General features: G+C 46.1%; 1 protein-coding gene across 1 annotated transcript in view; it reads left to right on the forward strand.

The window, feature by feature from the left end:
- The window catches only part of LOC139417320 (PDZ domain-containing protein 4-like), a 41,037-nt gene extending 21,776 nt beyond the window's left edge, over nucleotides 1-19,261 (forward strand). The window contains exons 2-8 of the mRNA XM_071166589.1: nucleotides 9,528-9,581; nucleotides 12,641-12,957; nucleotides 13,246-13,336; nucleotides 13,488-13,586; nucleotides 13,670-13,732; nucleotides 13,844-13,945; nucleotides 16,183-19,261. Coding sequence (XP_071022690.1) covers nucleotides 9,528-9,581; nucleotides 12,641-12,957; nucleotides 13,246-13,336; nucleotides 13,488-13,586; nucleotides 13,670-13,732; nucleotides 13,844-13,945; nucleotides 16,183-18,156 — 2,700 coding nt within the window. The 3' untranslated portion in view covers nucleotides 18,157-19,261. The remainder of the gene's footprint in view (nucleotides 1-9,527; nucleotides 9,582-12,640; nucleotides 12,958-13,245; nucleotides 13,337-13,487; nucleotides 13,587-13,669; nucleotides 13,733-13,843; nucleotides 13,946-16,182) is intronic.
- The last annotated feature ends 444 nt before the right edge of the window (nucleotides 19,262-19,705 follow it).

The following is a 19,705-nucleotide window of genomic DNA, read 5'->3' on the forward strand; positions in this document are numbered from 1 at the left end:
ACAGTAACAAAACACAACAGCCTCTGAATACCCCATATACTCAAAAACAGATCAATATTGTTGACAAGTTTATAATAGGCAAACTCAACCCTTAGTCTCGCTGCCAACAATCCCTCCAGCATTCCCACCACATCCACAGACCCCTGTCCCCGAATGCTGTTCTTTCGGGTCTTCCATATCACTAATTTTGCTGCCCCTAACACAAAATTAAGCAACACAACTATACCCTTTTGACTGAACCTGTACTTTGGCCCAAATATATACAGTTGGGAAGAGAAAACCTCTTCCAACGTTGAGAACCAATCAGTGATCAGATCAATCATCCCAACCAACCTGGGACACAGTAAAAACAGATGTGCCAGAGATTCATCTTCAGCACAGAATGGACACCCATCCCCAACAGTAGGGTCCAGGTGTACCAGATGCATGTTGGTGGCTATAGCTCCATGTATTATCCTCCATTGGAGGTCAGCTGTCCTCTTATCAATAGGCAGTTTATATAATGATCGCCAACAGCCTTTTGGAGAAGCACCTGGACCAAGCACATCCGCCCACCTCGTCGATTTTACCCCTTCCAGGGAAGAGGCATGAGACACCTTCACACATGTTCTGTACATAGCCTTCTTTCCCACCTCCTTGAACTCCCCCAGCTCCGGGGTATCGAAGGAAAGCAGCATCCCGCGTCCTCCTCAAATGCCCCCATCGCAGCACTAACAATCAGTGCAGGGAACACATAATCCAGACCCTCCTTCCACCGATCAGAATTGGAAGTATCAGTCACATACTGCAGATGAAGCACTGGCAAGGAGTCGCAGACCTCATCGACGACCTTCCTCAGTAGGCGAGATGATCGGATCCCCGCTCTTTCTCTCAGCTCCTCCAATCTGCTCCTGCTCCGCATCAGATGACCCAGCTTGGTACACCCCACGCCTAATAGGCATGAACGTAGGCTAGCTGAACCCAGAACACGGGACTGGATGGCAGTGTTATGAAAAAGAGGCTCTTCAAAAAGCCACATCCCTGGTGGCGTGCCGGTCTTACGGGACTTGACAAAGACTCTCCAAGCCTGCATAACAGACTCATAAAATGGAGTCAGGCCAGTCAAATCACCCCCCTCCAGCTTTAAGAGGAAAAGATGTTTGTCTAAGCCCAAACAGCCCGCTCTCCTCATCAATATGTAGGCTGTTTCGACCCAGCTAGAACAGTCTCTGTACAACAATCTCTGGGCTGCTTGGAGCCGGAAAGCCGTGATCCTAGAGGAAATGTCCACCAGGCCTTGCCCACCCTCGTGCAGTGGCAGATACAGGGCTGCAGCTTTGATCCAGTGTTGTCCAGACCAGAAGAAATTGACAAGGGTCCTCTGAAGCTCTTGTATCAGACCCTTTGGTGGCTGTAAAATCATTAGTCTGTGCCACAGGGTAGAAGCAGCAAGATTATTAGCTACCAGGACCCGTCCCCTATTGGACAGCTGGGGCAACACCCATTTCCACCTTGACAGTCTGGCACACACTTTCTCCACTACACCCTCCCAGTTATTTTTCTGAAAGACATCGGAGCCTAGAAAAACTCCCAAAGTCTTCATTCCATCTCTGCCCCACTGAAGCCCCCCTGGTAACCGTGGAGCGGACCCCATCTGAAGCTGACCTGCCCACAGCGCTTCACTCTTTCCCCAATTGACTCTAGCTGAGGAGGCCCCCTCATACACCTTTAAAGTGTTTGAGAGAACCTTAACATCCTCACCCCCTGTAATAAAAACGATCACGTCATCTGCATACGCAGACAGTGCTATCGTGGGACCCTTCATTACACCTGGCACAGAGAAACCAGTAAGCTTCGCTCTTAAAAAACAAAGCATTGTTCCAATCGCCAGACTATATAACTGCCCTGAAATTGGGCATCCCTGCCTGATGCCCCTTTCGACAGGGATGGGGCAACTCAAACCACCACCAACCTTCACCATACACGAGGCTCCAGCATACAGTAAATTCACCCAAGACAGAAAAACATCCCCAAACCCCAAACCATGCTCAACCATCCGATCAACCAGACATTCTTCTTTAAGAAATACCACCACAGCTTTATTCATCCGGGATGCATAAGCAATATTCTCATAGCCTACCTTCTCTCCTACGGCAACCAGAAACTCCTCCACCGTGACAGTAGCTTCAGTAACACACCTAAAGCCGTGCCGAAGTGACAGGGACGGCATCCCCATTCGGGCTGCCATCCCCGCCAAAATCAGGGTAATTTTGATACGAAAAACAAAAAACGTAATTCTACCACAACAAAAAAAGTAAAAATAATAACCTTAATCATGCACAGAAGAAAACCAAGAAAATGCCACCAAGAAATAGCAAACCGAAAGAAAGTTGTGAATATCTAACTCTCCACAACACACGCACTCCTTCACTCAAACAATTCCCAGCATGCACCAATCACTCCCAGCATGCAGAGAGAGAGAGAGAGAGAGAGAGAGAGAGATAGATAGATAGATAGATAGATAGATAGATAGATAGATAGATAGATAGAGGGAGAGAGAGAGAGAGATAGATAGATAGATAGATAGATAGAGGGAGAGAGAGAGAGAGAGAGGGGTAGAGGGCGAGAGAGAGAGGTAGAGAGAGAGAGAGAGAAAGAGAGAGAGAGAGAGGTAGAGAGGGGTAGAGAGAGAGAGAGAGAGGTAGAGAGAGAGATAGAGAGAGAGAGAGAGAGAGCGAGGGGTAGAGGGAGAGAGGGGTAGAGAGAGAGGGGTAGAGGGAGAGAGAGGGGTAGAGGGAGAGAGAGGTAGAGAGAGAGAGAGAGAGAGAGAGGTGGAGGTGGAGGTGGAGGTAGAGAGAGGGGTAGAGGGAGAGAGAGAGGGGTAGAGGGAGAAAGAGAGAGGGGTAGAGTTAGAGAGAGAGGTTGAGAGAGAGAGGTAGAGAGAGAGATAGGTAGAGAGAGAGGGGTAGAGGGAGAGAGAGAGAGAGAGATAGAGATAGAGAGGGGCAGAGGGAGAGAGAGAGAGAGAGAGAGGGGTAGAGAGAGGGGTAGAGGGCGAGAGAGAGAGGTAGAGAGAGAGAGAAAGAGAGAGAGATAGAGAGGTAGAGAGAGGTAGAGAGGGGTAGAGGGAGAGAGAGAGAGAGAGGTAGAGAGAGAGATAGAGAGAGGGGTAGAGGGAGAGAGGGGTAGAGAGAGAGGGGTAGAGGGAGAGATAGAGGTAGAGAGATAGAGGTAGAGAGAGAGAGGTAGAGAGATAGAGGTAGAGAGAGAGAGGGGTAGAGGTAGAGAGAGAGAGAGAGAGAGAGAGAGAGAGGGGGGGGTAGAGGTAGAGAGAGAGAGAGAGAGAGAGAGAGGGGTAGAGGTAGAGAGAGAGAGAGAGAGAGAGAGGGGTAGAGGTAGAGAGAGAGAGAGAGAGAGAGAGAGGGGGGTAGAGGTAGAGAGAGAGAGAGAGAGAGAGAGGGGTAGAGGTAGAGAGAGAGAGAGAGAGAGAGAGAGAGAGAGAGGGGGGTAGAGGTAGAGAGAGAGAGAGAGAGAGAGGGGGGTAGAGGTAGAGAGATAGAGGTTGAGAGAGACATAATGGGGGAAGGAAGATAGAAGAAGAGGAAATTCTTGGACAATAACAAATACATACAGCTCCTAAAGAGGTTTGAAGAAAGCAACAAAAATACATCTGCTTACTGGTATATGCCTCCAGTATTGCTATTTACCCAAAATACTCGTTAGTTTAATTTGTCCAATTGTTTTAGCAGTACTTTAATCAATAGCAGCTCAGCGTTGTCCATGTGTCGGCGCTCCACCACTGCCCACTGTCCACTTGAAATGTTCTCTTGTCATATCAAATATCTGGGTTGGGACCAGAGGGCACTGAACATGTCTCCAGATTAATTGATTTTGTGAAGAGGTGACTTTTACAACCTTCAAAACATGGGAGATGAGAAAAATCGCTTGTCCAACAAGTAGAATTCAATATGTGGAGGGCACATGCAGGGGAATGCATTGGGAAGAATTCGCCCAGGCAGCATAAAGTCTGAACACAAATATGGAAGAAATGTTGTGAACTTTTTATCATGTATTTTTATGCATCATTTTATAGTATTTTATAAGTATTCATTGGGAAGAATTCGCTTCAGCATAGAGTTTATGATGCGATACATTTTACAAATACTCCTTTACTGCTGGGTGGGTGTTCACCACCCATTCCCAGTCTTTGTCTTCATTTTTTTACATTTTAGTCTTTAGGCAGACGCTCTTATTCAGAGCGACTTAAGACGTCAACATTCTTCAGTTTGGCTGGCGGTTAGCCGAAGTCGGCCAGGCAAACCGAACGTGTTTGCTCCCAGCCTGAACATTTCGGAAGAGTTTGTGCATATATTATGACGACATTTTGTGACGTTTTTGTGACGTTTTGTACTTTGATGCAGTATTTCTAAATGTAAAATGTGGATGGAAACGAGTCATCTCTCGTTGAATAACAACAAAGACTTTACTGATGAATCCCTACTGTTGACCAATCACTGACAAAGGGGAGTAGACTTTGGCTATCGACTTCGGCTTGCCTCAAGAAAAATGTTCCTGAACACCCGAAAAAACTCTTACCGAAGTCCAAAACAATCAAAAAAGTCACAAAATGGGGTCTGGGAAGCATGTGGACACCTTTACATAAGCATTTCTTCCCCTCTCACAGAGTCTGGTGGTAGATATTATATCAATCTGCAGCTAAAATGGCTGAGATAACACCTCATTAAGCCTCAACCACTAAGACACCTCCCTGGGGGTTCCTCTGTGTGTTTCAAATATTTACCAACAAGCATGGAGTTGTGAGACATTCGCACCCTCATTATCTACTATTCCTCGAAAGCTCCTTCCTTCCCTCTCTCTTTGTCCTTGTATTTCACCCCGTCTTTCCTCACCTCCCCTTCCCCCTGTGCTGCTCTCCATCAGCATCGCCCCCTCGCTTTTCACTCACCCCTTTGAACTCCCCGTTTCTCTTTCATCTCCCTCTCTCTTTCTCCCCCTCCCCTCAATCCACCTCCTCCCCCATCCTCCCCCCTACTGTGCTACTCCGAAAATTGTACCTTATGATAGGAATATATAATGGCATGGATCTCAGTATCTATTCGCCTGTTATTACATACACCTTTAGTGAAGGAATTAACAATAAATATTATTCTCTCTGTCACCCGCAATTTGACTTGACTGTCATTGGATACAATGGGACACTGCTACACTCTAAGAAAAAAGGGTTCTTTGTCTGTCCCCATAGGAGAACCCTTTGAAGAACCCTTTTTGGTTTCTGGTAGAACCCTTTAAGGTTCCATGTAGAACATTCTGTGGAAAGGATTCTACTTGGACCCCAAAAAGGTTCTACCTGGAACCAAAAGTGTTCTACCTGGAACCAAAAAGGGTTCTTCAAAGGGTTCTCCTATGGGGACAGCCGAAGAAGCATTTTAGGTTCCAGATAGAAAAAAGGCGCTAAGTGTAAAGTCAGAGGTTATAGGTAATGAACTTAGCTGACATAATGGACCAGTGGATGTATAATGCATCACAACATGTCAAGATGAATTATCCTTCCAATCTAATGCACAACAACCATTAACCTGTACGACGCCAACCTCAAAGCCATCTCACTGCCTCTCATTGATAATTAATGCAGAGGTACCCCCCCCCCCTACATATTTTTTCTGAGTGTTCTCAGACCTGTCAGTCATGACCATACGGCTATTCTTCTGTATACCCAATCCCTCATTGGTCCTGAAGATGGTGTATCCTGTGTAGACAAACTAAGGGAATAGGAACCAGCCAAAGAGAGGAGAAAATACAAGAACAATGCTTGATTCAGTGGCATGACAAGCGTTTGTCGTGGACAACTTCATTAGACTTGACAAATGAAAAATACAGGTACGCTTCACACTGTTAACTCCATTTGGCATTGCCTAAGAAGCCATGCAAGTTTCTTATTTGTCTTCAATTGAAATAACAAATGAAAAGAGAGAGAGAGAGACAGACAAAGATTTATGGCAGGCCATTAGTATGGGAAGGACAACCAGGCAGGGGAAAGAAGCGGCTCAAAGAGAGGAGCGTGTTTTGTCTCCTCTAGGGAGGGGATTGAGAACGAGTAGTGTTGTGACAGCATTCAGAAGAGAGATAGTGAAAGAGAGCCTGGAGATGGAGAGAACAGAGCAATGTAGAGTGCACGTGAGGCAGAGAGAGAGAGAGAGAGAGAGAGAGAGAGAGAGAGAGAGAGAGAGAGAGAGAGAGCGCTCCCCAGACAGCCAAGGTCAGTGTTTGACCACTAACACAATGTCTGTCTGGGTGTCTGTCTGTCACTTAGACCACCTCAATACTGTCTATAGTGCTCCATTAAAACACACACAAACGCACATGCATAAGCACATAGTCTATGCACACTCGCACAGCTGTGTGCTCATGACATCAACCAATGGATTCTATGAATGCCAAAAAGTACATTACCATTTTATAGAAGAGGGGGGCATAAACGGTTGTAAGATTTTTCACCTCTGAACAGATTCAATGTTGTGGGGTCTTGCGTCAGTTGACCACGATCACTGCTTCTCCTCTGAGCCAGTTTAGTCACCCCCGGAGCAACATCCCTGCTGTTTCAATCAGATTCCTCAAGCAGATCTACACCCACTAATCCCTAATATTAAACCCTCCTCTATCTGCAGCAGACACTCCTTCAAATGAGGAAATACCATGGTTGAACATGCCCAATGGTATAACTATCTGGGACAAAAAATATGTGCCTCTGGTGGATTTGGTTTAGCAGTGAATGTACTAAAAGAAAAAAGCATTTTACTTCATAAAAATAAAATTCTCAAAAATAAACATTAATATCCAAATCTGGTGTAAAGTGTAATTTTACCAATTGCACTGTATGGAAGTGAGGTTATGGGTCCAAACTGTTTTTACAATTATAACAATTGGGAGAAAAAACTAATATAAAACCTACATACAGAATTCTGCAGAATTATCTTAAATAGCCAAAAGAAATAACCAAATAATGCATGCAGAGTGGAACTCTGAAGATTCCATTCAAATTGAAATATAGCCCCAAAACATCCTTACAATTCAAAGCACTGGAAACCCAAGAGCTGAACCCTGAAAACAGTCCCCTAAAAACACTAAACAACTGTATTATTCAAACACACAGGGAAATCAATCAGATTGTTACAGAAATTAACTTTTTCCTCCGCTGCGAGAAATACTCCCAAATAAGAGGATATTTTTTCAAGAAAACATCTCTATCAATATCCAACTTCTGTGCATTTCCTAATGACATAAAACTGGGAATTATTCTGGGTGAGGGAGAAACCGCAAATATTATTGCCAGATATGTACAGTATATGATTGCCAATACTTGAGGAACATCCCATGAACATGAATTATCTGTAGTTTTTCAATTGTATATAACTTAGAAGGATGCATAGTGTAACCATCATCCGTGTTAATTTTGTTGTTTATTTATTTGACATTTTCTGTTTAGAATGACACAATATAACAGTAGTAGTGTTGTACCTGTGTAACAGTATAACTTTAGTCCGTCCCCTCGCACATACCCGGGCTCGATCCAGAGACCCTCTGCACACATCAACAACAGTCACCCACGAATCATCATTACCCATCGCTCCACAAAAGCCGCGGCCCTTGCAGAGCAAGGGGAACCACTACTTCAAGGTCTCAAAGCGAGTGACTTCACCGATTGAAACGCTATTAGCGGGCACCACCGCTAACTAGCTAGCCATTTCACATTGGTTACACCTGTATATCTATTATTATTACTACTGAAATTAACTGTATTTCATTATCCTCATTGCATTGTACTGTATTTACTGAAATGCTGTACCACTATACTGCTTGGCAATATCTACAAATTGTATTTCATCAAATCAAATCAAATTTATTTATATAGCCCTTCGTACATCAGCTGATATCTCAAAGTGCTGTACAGAAACCCAGCCTAAAACCCCAAACAGCAAACAATGCAGGTGTAGAAGCACGGTGGCTAGGAAAAACTCCCTAGAAAGGCCAAAACCTACGAAGAAACCTAGAGAGGAACCAGGCTATGTGGGGTGGCCAGTCCTCTTCTGGCTGTGCCGGGTGGAGATTATAACAGAACATGGCCAAGATGTTCAAATGTTCATAAATGACCAGCATGGTCGAATAATAATAAGGCAGAACAGTTGAAACTGGAGCAGCAGCACGGTCAGGTGGACTGGGGACAGCAAGGAGTCATCATGTCAGGTAGTCCTGGGGCATGGTCCTAGGGCTCAGGTCAGTTGAAACTGGAGCAGCAGCACGGCCAGGTGGACTGGGGACAGCAAGGAGTCATCATGTCAGGTAGTCCTGAGGCATGGTCCTAGGGCTCAGGTCCTCCGAGAGAGAGAAAGAAAGAGAGAAAGAGAGAATTAGAGAGAGCACACTTAAATTCACACAGGACACCGAATAGGACAGGAGAAGTACTCCAGATATAACAAACTGACCCTAGCCCCCCGACACATAAACTACTGCAGCATAAATACTGGAGGCTGAGACAGGAGGGGTCAGGAGACACTGTGGCCCCATTCGAGGACACCCCCGGACAGGGCCAAACAGGAAGGATATAACCCCACCCACTTTGCCAAAGCACAGCCCCCACACCACTAGAGGGATATCTTCAACCACCAACTTACCATCCTGAGACAAGGCTGAGTATAGCCCACAAAGATCTCCGCCACGGCACAACCCAAGGGGGGGGGGGGGCGCCAACCCAGACAGGAAGATCACATCAGTGACTGAACCCACTCAAGTGACGCACCCCTCCTAGGGACGGTATGAAAGAGCACCAGTAAGCCAGTGACTCAGCCCCTGTAATAGGGTTAGAGGCAGAGAATCCCAGTGGAAAGAGGGGAACCGGCCAGGCAGAGACAGCAAGGAGAGCCTTTCCGTTCACCTTCACACTCCTGGGCCAGACTACACTCAATCATATGACCCACTTAAGAGATGAGTCTTCAGTAAAGACTTAAATGTTGAGACCGAGTTGCGTCTCTTACATGGGTAGGCAATAAAGCAGTCGCAGAGAGACAGAGAGACGCAAAGACACAGAGAGAGAGAGAGAGAGAGAGAGAGAGAGAGAGAACTGACTTCACAGACATGTAGATATAGGGAATTAGAGAGGGTTTATATATTAGGCTGGGTTGGTACACATGTTGATTATTGCAGTTTTGAAACTGCAGTAACTGCAGTCGACTGTGGTATTTTGAACTGCAGTTTATAATGCACTCTGACTGCAATCTTTTTTTTGTAAAGGATGTAACTGAGTTGTGTTGTTTCAAAGAGAGAGGATAATTTACAGCATGGTTAGACACATGCAGAGGGAGTTAGGATTAATACAGGGATTAGCCTGCCAACAGCCAATCTATGATCTGAACCAATATTAACCCATTTCCTTACAACATACTGTAACACTTTTTCCCGCTGAACCAACCCTATTAACGTTCATGTTCTCTTCTCTAATGATTCCATTCCTCTCCTTCTCTCTCTCTCCACAGAAGGGTCAAATAAGTAACATGCTGTGCTCTTTAGATGGAGAAGGTCGATTGAAGGTCTCAGTATAAAGTTTTTCTTCTACCCAGCTGTATGTGATTTCAAAACCTTTTTAGTTGAGCTAAATGTACCAAACACTGTGATGTGCCTTTGTAACCCTATGCGTGGGTGTGTGGGGGAGGGTGTATTACTAATATAGAGTACATTTGGAAAGTATTCAGATCCCTTAAATTTTTCCAAATTTTGATACGTTACAGCCTTATTTCCTAATCAATCTACACACAATACCCCATAATGACAAAGCAAAAACAGGTGTTTAGAATTAGTTTCAGATGTATTACAATTTTTTAAAAACATGAATACCTTAATTACATAAGTATTCAGACCCTTTGCTGTGAGACACGAAATTGAGCTCAGGTGCATCCTGTTTCCATTGATCATCCCTGAAATGTTTCTTCAACTTGATTGGAGTCCACCTGTGGTAAATTTAATTGATTGGGCATGATTTGGAAAGGCACACACCTGTCTATATAAGGTCCCACAGTTGTCAGTGCATGTCAAAGCAAAAACCAAGCCATGAGGTCGATGGAATTGTCTGTAGAGCTCAGAGACAGGATTGTGTCGAGGCAAAGATCTGGGGAAGGGAACCAAAATATTTCTGCAGCATTGAAGGTCCCCAAGAACACAGGGCCCTCCATCATTCTTAAAAGGAAGAAGTTTGGAACCACCAAGACTCTTCCAAGAGCTGGCCGTCTGGCCAAACTGAGCAATCTGAGTAGAAAGGCCTTGTCAGGGAGGTGACCTGATGGTCACTCTGACAGAGCTCCAGAGCTCCTCTGTGTAGATGGGAGAATCTTCCAGAAGGACAACCATCTCTGCATCACTCCATCAATCAGGCCTTTATGGTAGAGTGGCCAGATGGAAGCCACTCCTCAGTAAAAGGTGCATGACAGCGCGCTTAGAGTTTGCCAAAAGTCACCTAAAGACTCTCAGACCATGAGAAACAAGCTTCTCTGGTCTGATGAAACCAAGATTGAACTCTTTGGCCTGAATGCCAAGCCTCACGTCTGGAGGAAACCTGGTACCATCCCTACGGTGAAGCATGGTGGTGGCAGCATCATGCTGTGGGGATGTTTTTCAGCGGCAGGGAATGAGAGACAAGTCAGGATTGATGGAAAGATGAACAGAGCAATGTACAGACAGATCCTTGATGAAAACCTGCTCCAGAGCGCTCAGGACCTCAGACTGGGGTGAAGGTTCACTTTCCAACAGGACAACAACCCTAAGCATACAGCCATGACAACACAGGAGTGGCTTCTGGACAAGTCTCTGAATGGCCTTGAATGGCCCAGCCAGAGCCCGGACTTGAACCCAATCTCTGGAGAGACCTGAAATAGCTGTGCTGCGACGCTCCCCATCCAACATGACAAAGTTTGAGAGGATCTGCAGAGAAGAATGGGAGAAACTCCCCAAATACAGGTGTGCCAAGCTTGTGGCATCATACCCAAGAAGACTCGAGGCTGTAATCACTGTCAAAGGTGCTTCAACAAAGTAATGAGTAAAAGATCTGAATACTTATGTAAATGCTATGTCAGTTTTATTTTATATTATACATTTGCAAAAATGTCTAAAAACCTGTTTTTGCTTCATCATTATGGGGTACTGTGTGTAGATTGATGATAGAGAAGACAAAAAAAACAATTTAATCAATTTTAGAATAAGGCTGTGATTTAACAAAATGTGCAAAAAGTCAAGGGGTCTGAATACTTTCCGAATGCACCTTTCTGAATGGACCTACACATTCCTCTATTTGTTCAGGTGTATTGTGCTATTTTCTGTTCACTTAATTGGTTGTGTTGACTGACTAACCCCTAGCTTTGTGTTTAGGTCTGTCTGTATGTGTTGTGTTCATCTATTCTCCTCAGTCTCTGTGCTGTGGTTAATTCTAATACAGTGAACTAACCTGTTCTGTCTGTATGTCTAGTGAGAGCTCTGCTAATGTGGCTCAATAAATCTACTATCTATTATCCTGTTTAATCTTTCTATACACCTGTATTGTAATCACACACCAGTCCAATCTCTACCACCCACCCATTGCCCTTTATCGCTCTATAAATGGCTTGTACTCCTTTGTGTTGCTCTCTCTCACATCTTCCTCTGTATGTCAAATCAAATCAAATCAAATGTATTTATATAGCCCTTCGTACATCAGCTGATATCTCAAAGTGCTGTACAGAAACCCAGCCTAAAACCCCAAACAGCAAGCAATGCAGGTGTAGAAGCACGGTGTCTAGGAAAAACTCCCTAGAAAGGCCAAAACCTAGGAAGAAACCTAGAGAGGAACCAGGCTATGTGGGGTGGCCAGTCCTCTTCTGGCTGTGCCGGGTGGAGATTATAACAAAACATGGTCAAGATGTTCAAATGTTCATAAATGACCAGCATGGTCGAATAATAATAAGGCAGATCAGTTGAAACTGGAGCAGCAGCACAGTCAGGTGGACTGGGGACAGCAAGGAGTCATCATGTCAGGTATTCCTGGGGCATGGTCCTAGGGCTCAGGTCCTCCGAGAGAGAGAAAGAAAGAGAGAATTAGAGAGAGCATATGTGGGATGGCCAGTCCTCTTCTGGCTGTGCCGGGTGGAGATTATAACAGAACATGGCCAAGATGTTCAAATGTTCATAAATGACCAGCATGGTCGAATAATAATAAGGCAGATCAGTTGAAACTGGAGTAGCAGCACAGCCAGGTGGACTGGGGACAGCAAGGAGTCATCATGTCAGGTAGTCCTGGGGCATGGTCCTAGGGCTCAGGTCCTCCGAGAGAGAGAAAGAGAGAAGGAGAGAATTAGAGAACGCACACTTAGATTCACACAGGACACCGAATAGGACAGGAGAAGTACTCCAGATATAACAAACTGACCCTAGCCCCCCGACACATAAACTACTGCAGCATAAATGTTGCATGTCATGTTCCATGTCCTTGTACTCCTTTGTGTTTAATCATTCTCCACCACTCCCCTACTCTTCCTTTCTTCTCCTCCTCTCTAACCTCTGATCTCACTCTTCTCCTTCTTCCCCCACCTTCTGCTGGCTAACCTCTGAACCCTCCCTCCTCTAGGTGAATGGTAAAGAGCTGTCTCGTCTCTCTGGGGACACCACCCTGGATGTGAAAAACCCCCTGCTGTCTCACGTGTTAAGGAGGGGGACCCGGAGGCGGGCGAGACATGCAGGGCGACTAGCGGGGCTGGACGGGACAGTAGCAGTGACAGGGGGGCTGACTGACTGTGTGGACAGCGGCACTCAGACTGACATCAGCTTCCAGCACATCTTGACCCTGGGAAGGACCGCCCACAACCCATGTGGAGCCACGCCCCCTCACCCTTCCCCCTCTCCACCGTTGCCACCCATCCTGGAACCCTACCTGCTCAATGAGCTGTGAGTGGAAAGAGAATGTGTGTGTGAGAGAGAAAGAGAAGGATAGAGAATGATAGCGAGAGAGAGTGTGTGAGAGAAAGGGACAGACATAGATTTACTGTTTATTTAACATTTGTTTATCTACTTCACTTGCTTTGGCAATGTTATCATGTTTGCTATGCCAATGAAGCCCTTAAATTGAATTGAGAGAGAGAGAGAGGGGTGGGTTGGGGGGGCTGCATTCTGTATGTCTGACAAACAAACAAAATTGGGACACATGGCATATTTTCTCATATGTTTTATTCTCAGTCTCCTAGAGCCTGAATATTATGAACCCAACAACTACTTTGACATCCCTCAGCAGGACGGGGATCTCCGACAGGATGAGTTAGAATACGAGGTAAGTCTCAATTGTCTTGTCAAATCAAATTGTCTACCATCTAATCCAACAGAAATCCCATTCTTCATGCCCTCTCTATCTCCATTACCAGTGTTCAGGTGTTTAACTTGTCACTCAAAACGTGTGTTTTTCCTGCCACACATTTCAACAGGAGGTTGAGCTGTATAAGTCTCGTCAGCAGGACAAGCTGGGGTTAACGGTGTGCTACCGGACAGACGATGAGGAGGATCTGGGGATCTATGTGGGCGAGGTGAGGAGGATGGGAGTGAGGATGAGGGTTATCCTCGCTCTGATCGCCTGTTTGCCAGCTAACCTAATCCTCTCTCACTCCAGGTCAACCCCAATAGTATAGCTGCTATGGATGGCCGCATCCGAGAGGGGGATAGAATATTACAGGTAAGAGAACATTAGGATTGTTAAAATAACATTTCAGACAAAGTTCTATATTATAGCAAGTCTATGTAGAAAAAAGGATCAGAGTACAGATATGATGTGATTCTGAATCAGATAAACGGGGTGGACATCCAGAACAGAGAGGAGGCGGTGGCCATTCTTACCAGGGAGGACAGTACCAACATCTCCCTGCTCCTGGCCCGGCCCGAAATAGAGGTGAGAACCTCTCCCAGAACAAAACACCCAGCATCTGACATACAGATGTAGGATCTTCATTTGATCACCCTGTTACATGATAATATTCCCGCAAAGCAGGACATTTAAAAAGGTATAAAAAGATTTCTGAAGTTTGTAATTTTCACTTGGAAATTTGACCTGAATTTCCCATACGAAAAATGTATCCTCTACAAAAATGTCTATTAATTATAATCCACATAATAATCCATATTTCCTGTTGCTAAAGGATTATTTTCTTGCTGTAGCAAACTGGATCAAATTAAGATCTTACGTCTGTATCGAGCGTACAAAACATCCACAGTGCCACCCACTACAGTTATTTATTTTCACAAGACCCCCATTTACAGTTTTCCGTCAAGTACAATTCAACATAGATCACCAAATTGATCAACATAGAATCAAAGGCAGATCCGATTGGTACCTCTATAACAAGGGGACATTGATGTAAAGGAAATAAGACTGGAGTTCTGCATCTCCCCCTACCCTGTTTACCCAGGAGACAGGAAAGGTGAGAGGAGTGAAGAGGGAGACAGATGAGGACAGATAGAGGGAAATGGAGCGGGGGTGGGAGGGATGGACAGCGAGCATTAGTGGGAGAACGAGGAGAGCCTGCTTGTTTTCAGTACGTGCCAATGTGGCATTGCTTTGTTTCCCTCAAGGTCACAGCTCAACAGATCTGAGGACACAGTCCCAGGACATCCCATAATATACACACATACACACAGCAAATGGGTAATCACTGAACACACACCTCCAGATGGGGCAGAATAGTTGACCCTTTTCATACTGAGAGTGGTGCATAAGCCACAGACACAAACACACATGTCTGTACATGTGCTCTGTGACACAGTCAGTGTTGAAATCGGAATGCAGTCCACATTCAGCTAGAGGGCAGATTTAAGCGAGGGCCATTAAAATGTAGGTTACTATCCAGTCAGTCACGCACTGCACGTACCCTCATCTTCCTTTACTCATGTGGCGCCCTCCAATCTGCAGAGAGAAATGAGATGCAGGGTTAGGCTAAAACTGAGATAGACAATGCTTTATCAATATGAATCCTCACAGAGGGAGTTGATGAGAGGGGGATTCATCAGAGAGAAATATATGAGCAGAGATTAAAGGGGCAGTGCAGTCAAAATCATGATTTTTTTTGTGTGTTTTATATATATTTCCACACTGAGGTTGGAATAATACTGTGAAATTGTGAAAATGATGATCCTTTTAGTGTAAGAGCTTTTGAAGAGGCCGGCTGAAATGTCAGCTCGTTTGCTGGGTGGGTTTTCTGGACCGCCTGGAGACATCAGGAGGTAGAAGTTAATAGATCAATAACAAAGAGACTTTCCCCTCTCTGCCAATAACAGCTAGTTTTCAGGTTACATATCCCTCCCATTAGGCCCCTCCAATTAGGACCCTCACTCAGGCCACTCTCATACAGTCCTAGGAATATTCTTGCTTGAGAAATAGCTTTTTGCCAAGAAGCTATTAGTTATTTATTTTTGACCATTTTAATTGAAAATAATCACAGTATGGTATTTAATTGTTACCCAGAAATGACTTGATATTCAGATAAAATTGTCTGTATTGGACCTGTCTTGGGGATAGGGGGAGATACATAAAGGGGTTGTTAGATAAGAATAATCCAAAAGCCTGAAACTTACTACAATTTAAACAATTAAAATGTATATCAATGAAATGTGGTCAACTCCACTCTGAGGCGTGAATTGTTTGTGGAATTCAACCAGAATATTTACATACACATTATCAATATCTCAGAGGGTCTGAGTAAAGGAATGAATTTGTCATTTTCCTACCTACTCTATTCACTAGTAGTAACAACACACTAAACAAAATCATGACAGAACAGACTGGTAATGTGTGTGTGCACGCGTATAGCTGGGTGAGTGGGTGTGTATATATTTACCTTTAGGCCCAATTGACCTATTCATCAAGACAGGTCGGTGGAAAATACCCCCAAGTACAAAAATGTCTTTAAAATGGTAATGAACTCACACATTAAGTTGGCTCCTGCGCCATCTAGTGCCTGAGATGAACAATAAAGACATACGTCTAACATGTTTTATGAGGTTCAAAAGAGTACAATAAAATAAACCTGCTTTATTCTCATGTGTTTCTTTTCCCACTTCAATGACACCTTCAACTCAACAACGGCCATCAAAACAACAAACACTATATGTGAAACACCTTCTACAACTCAGAATGACAACCAGCTGGACCCAGATGAGCTGGAGCTGGAGGTTCTGGATAATGCCGTCCATCTACCTAGCCCCCATCAGCTGAGGAACGGGGCCTCCGTGCTCGATGCAGAACATGGGGTCATGGGTGGTGGTGGGGTGGGAGGGCGTGGGTGGGGTCACCGTGACTCTCCTAGCCTGCTCCACACGGTGCTGAGTAACAGCCAGGAGCTGGACAGCGGGGTTGGCCGTACGGACGAGAGCACCCGCAATGAGGAGTCCTCAGAACATGACCTGCTGGGAGACGACCAGACCAGTGCCCCCACCACCAACGCCACCAACACCCCCGGCAGCATGCGCAGGTTCCACTCTGGCCAGGGGGACAGGGACACCCCACCCCTGCTCCATGGTCACTCCACAGAGTTCCACTTCAGCACAGACTCTCTGCTGGGGCTGGACTGTCTGGGTGGTGGAGGAGGGGGGGGGAGTGTTGACCTGGCAGGGGAGAGGGTCTACACAGCTGACCCAGTGAGGATGATGCCTGGACTGACGGAGGAAGAGTGCGATAGGTACAGGGAGCTCCTGGAGATCAAGTGCTACTATGAGAAGAACGGCAACGCTCTTCTGCTGCTCGGGGAGCATGGGGGCGATGGGGGGATTCCTCTAGATGTGAACAGGAATGAGAACCTGATGCAGCATGAGATGGCCCTCCTGGAAGAGGAGCTACGCCATCTGGAATTCAAGTGTCGTAACATCCTGAGGGCCCAGAAGATGCAGCAGCTCCGGGAGCGCTGTCTGAAGGCATGGCCCCTGGAGGAGGAGGAGGAGGAGAGCGGAGCCGGAGGTGGGGCCGGGGCTGGGCGGGTGGCTCTTCTGGTTCTCGAGGAGTCCTGTATCCATGAGCTGTCAGACATTAATGAGCTCCCTGAGAGGGAGCGCTCTGACAAGGACAGCACCAGCGCCTACAACACAGGAGGGGAGAGCTGCAGGACTACCCCTCTGGTCACCGAACAGTACCCCTCCCTCTCTGCACATGGCCGCAGCAGCCTGGAGGGGGGAGACTCAGCCTCTTTGCAGTGTCGGACCCCCAGCCGGCACAGGGAGAGGGGAGGCAGGAGGGAGGAGAGGGGGCAGGCTAACCTGAACCGGCCCTACTCCCCTAGCTCACACAGAAGGGGAGCGGAAGCCAAGACCTCCAGCCCGGGATGCGCCAAGTTCAGATCCCTATCCCGCGACGGGGCGGCCAGGAGGGGGTCGGACGGAGGTGCGGGACGCCCCAAAACCAACGGGACAGTAGAGGGGAGGGGAAGAGGACATAGTGCTGAGAACAGCCCTTATCTGTCCCGCCGCCACTCTGGACCCAGAATCCCCCAGCGCTACCAGAGCTGCATGCAGCTGAGGTCCCCCTGTACCTCCGAGGGCCTGGAGCGACCCAGGGAGGGCAGCGACAGTCCCATGAGTCTGGGGAGCACATGCAAGAACATGCCCTCCTTACCAATCCTCCCTCCCCTCCCGCTGCCAGCCTCACCACGTATGGAGTGGAAGGTCAAAGTACGAAGCGACGGCTCCCGCTATGTTGCCAAGCGTCCCGTTAGGGACCGCCTCCTGAAGGCCCGGGCCATGAAGATCCGGGAAGAGCGCAGTGGCATGACCACGGACGACGATGCCGTCAGCGAGATGAAGATGGGCCGCTATTGGTCGAAAGAGGAAAGGAAGCAGCAGTTGCTGAGGGCCAGGGAGCAGCGCAGACGCAGGGAGTTTATGATGCAGAGCCGGCTGGACTTCCTGAGGGAGTCGCATGGCGGTGGACAACACGGGGCTACACAGGGACAGGAGCCCACTACCATCCTGGAGCTGAGCCACAGGAGGAGCCAGAAGAAACGGAGCCGTAGAATCCTGGATAACTGGATCACCATCCAGGAACTACTGGCTCACGGGACCAGGTCACCTGACGGGAAGAAGGTCTACAACCCTCTGCTGTCAGTCACCACTGTTTAATGTAGAGGGGAGAGGTGATGAGGACAGAGAAAGGAAGACCGAGAGGACGAGAAGAGTGGAGAAGTAGTTTGTGGAGGGGTTGATTTAAAGGAAAATAAATCCACCTCAATCTTGTATGTCACTGCCATAGAGGAATCATCTTTATATCTGTGCCATTATAGGGTCTATGACAGCCTGGGCAGCTCCATTGAGGCTATAACCCATAGGAATCACCACCCAGTTGACTACTTTATAGCGGAAGCCTTCAATGGCAATAGCCACGCTTAAACAGGTATATCCACTTAGTTTTGTTATCTCTATGGTCACTGCACATAGGAGGGAGAACGGGTGAGATCGCACCACGTGCTGCATAGTCACCACAGCCTGTGAGGAGAGGAAGAAAAGAATGGTGCAATGTAGAAGAACAGAACATAATTAAGCAATAAGGCCCGAGTAGGTGTGGTATACGGCCAATATACCACAGCTAAGAGCTGTTCCTATGCGAGACGCATCCTGGCGTGCCTGGACACAGCCCCTAGTGGTATATTGGGCATATGCCACAAACACTCTAGGTGCCTTATCGCTATTATTAACTGGTTACCAATGTAATTAGAGCAGTAAATAATATTTTTCTCATATCCATGGTATACGGTCTGATATACCACAGCTTTCAGCCAATCAGCATTCAGGACTCAAACCACCTACTTTATAATTACCAATATTGCAACCTGTCATTTCTGCCTGAGAGAAAAGGATAAACATAGGGAGGTAAACCAAGTAAAAAGAACGCTCTGGTGAAATAAGCCAACCTGTAGTTATTGACCATGCTTATAAGGACAGTGCCTTGTATGCCAACTAATATGCTTGTGTACGGCTTTTACAAAGCACATTGGCAAAGAACAGAGCCTGGGCCTTATTGACTAGCGACTGAAATGGACATTGCGGTAAGATCTGACAAGCATGCGATTTCATATGAAGCACAGTGAGAAAAGGCACACAATGCCACAGCACACGACAACTACATATCTGGTGGTGGAGACGTGAGGAAATGTTCTAGAGTCTTCTGATGACTGGTACGATCGTATGGAGTTACTTACTCATACAGTATGACAGAACAATGAGGAGTGGTAAGTGGTTCTTTGACATTTAGTTACTTGCATGTTGACTATAAATGTAAAAAGGAACAACTTAAAATAGACTTTAAAAAGTTCAAAAATCTTAGTGTGAAATTGTGGATGTGATAATGTGACATGTTCTTCACTTGTTCAATTCTTAGACTAGAAAACTGTGTGGCCCTGTTTGTTCAGTATACTGTGATGTCTAGTCCATAAGCGTTTTACAATAAAAGCTTTTCTATATAAGATTTAAGTGATTTTATCGTTTGAATTGTTTGCATTGTTTCTGTCACACTGCAATACAGTAACACGCTCAAAATGATCTCAAGGGAGTTGCAAGGAGCTCAGGACCATCACGACTACCCCGGTGGTTCAACTTGACGTTCATGCAACACAAAGGGTGTACTGATCCATTCAGCAACAGAAATATTTTTCAATATGCTGTCAAATAATTG

The sequence above is a fragment of the Oncorhynchus clarkii genome, chromosome 9, assembly GCF_045791955.1.
Source record: "Oncorhynchus clarkii lewisi isolate Uvic-CL-2024 chromosome 9, UVic_Ocla_1.0, whole genome shotgun sequence".
Taxonomy (NCBI): Eukaryota; Metazoa; Chordata; class Actinopteri; order Salmoniformes; family Salmonidae; genus Oncorhynchus; species Oncorhynchus clarkii.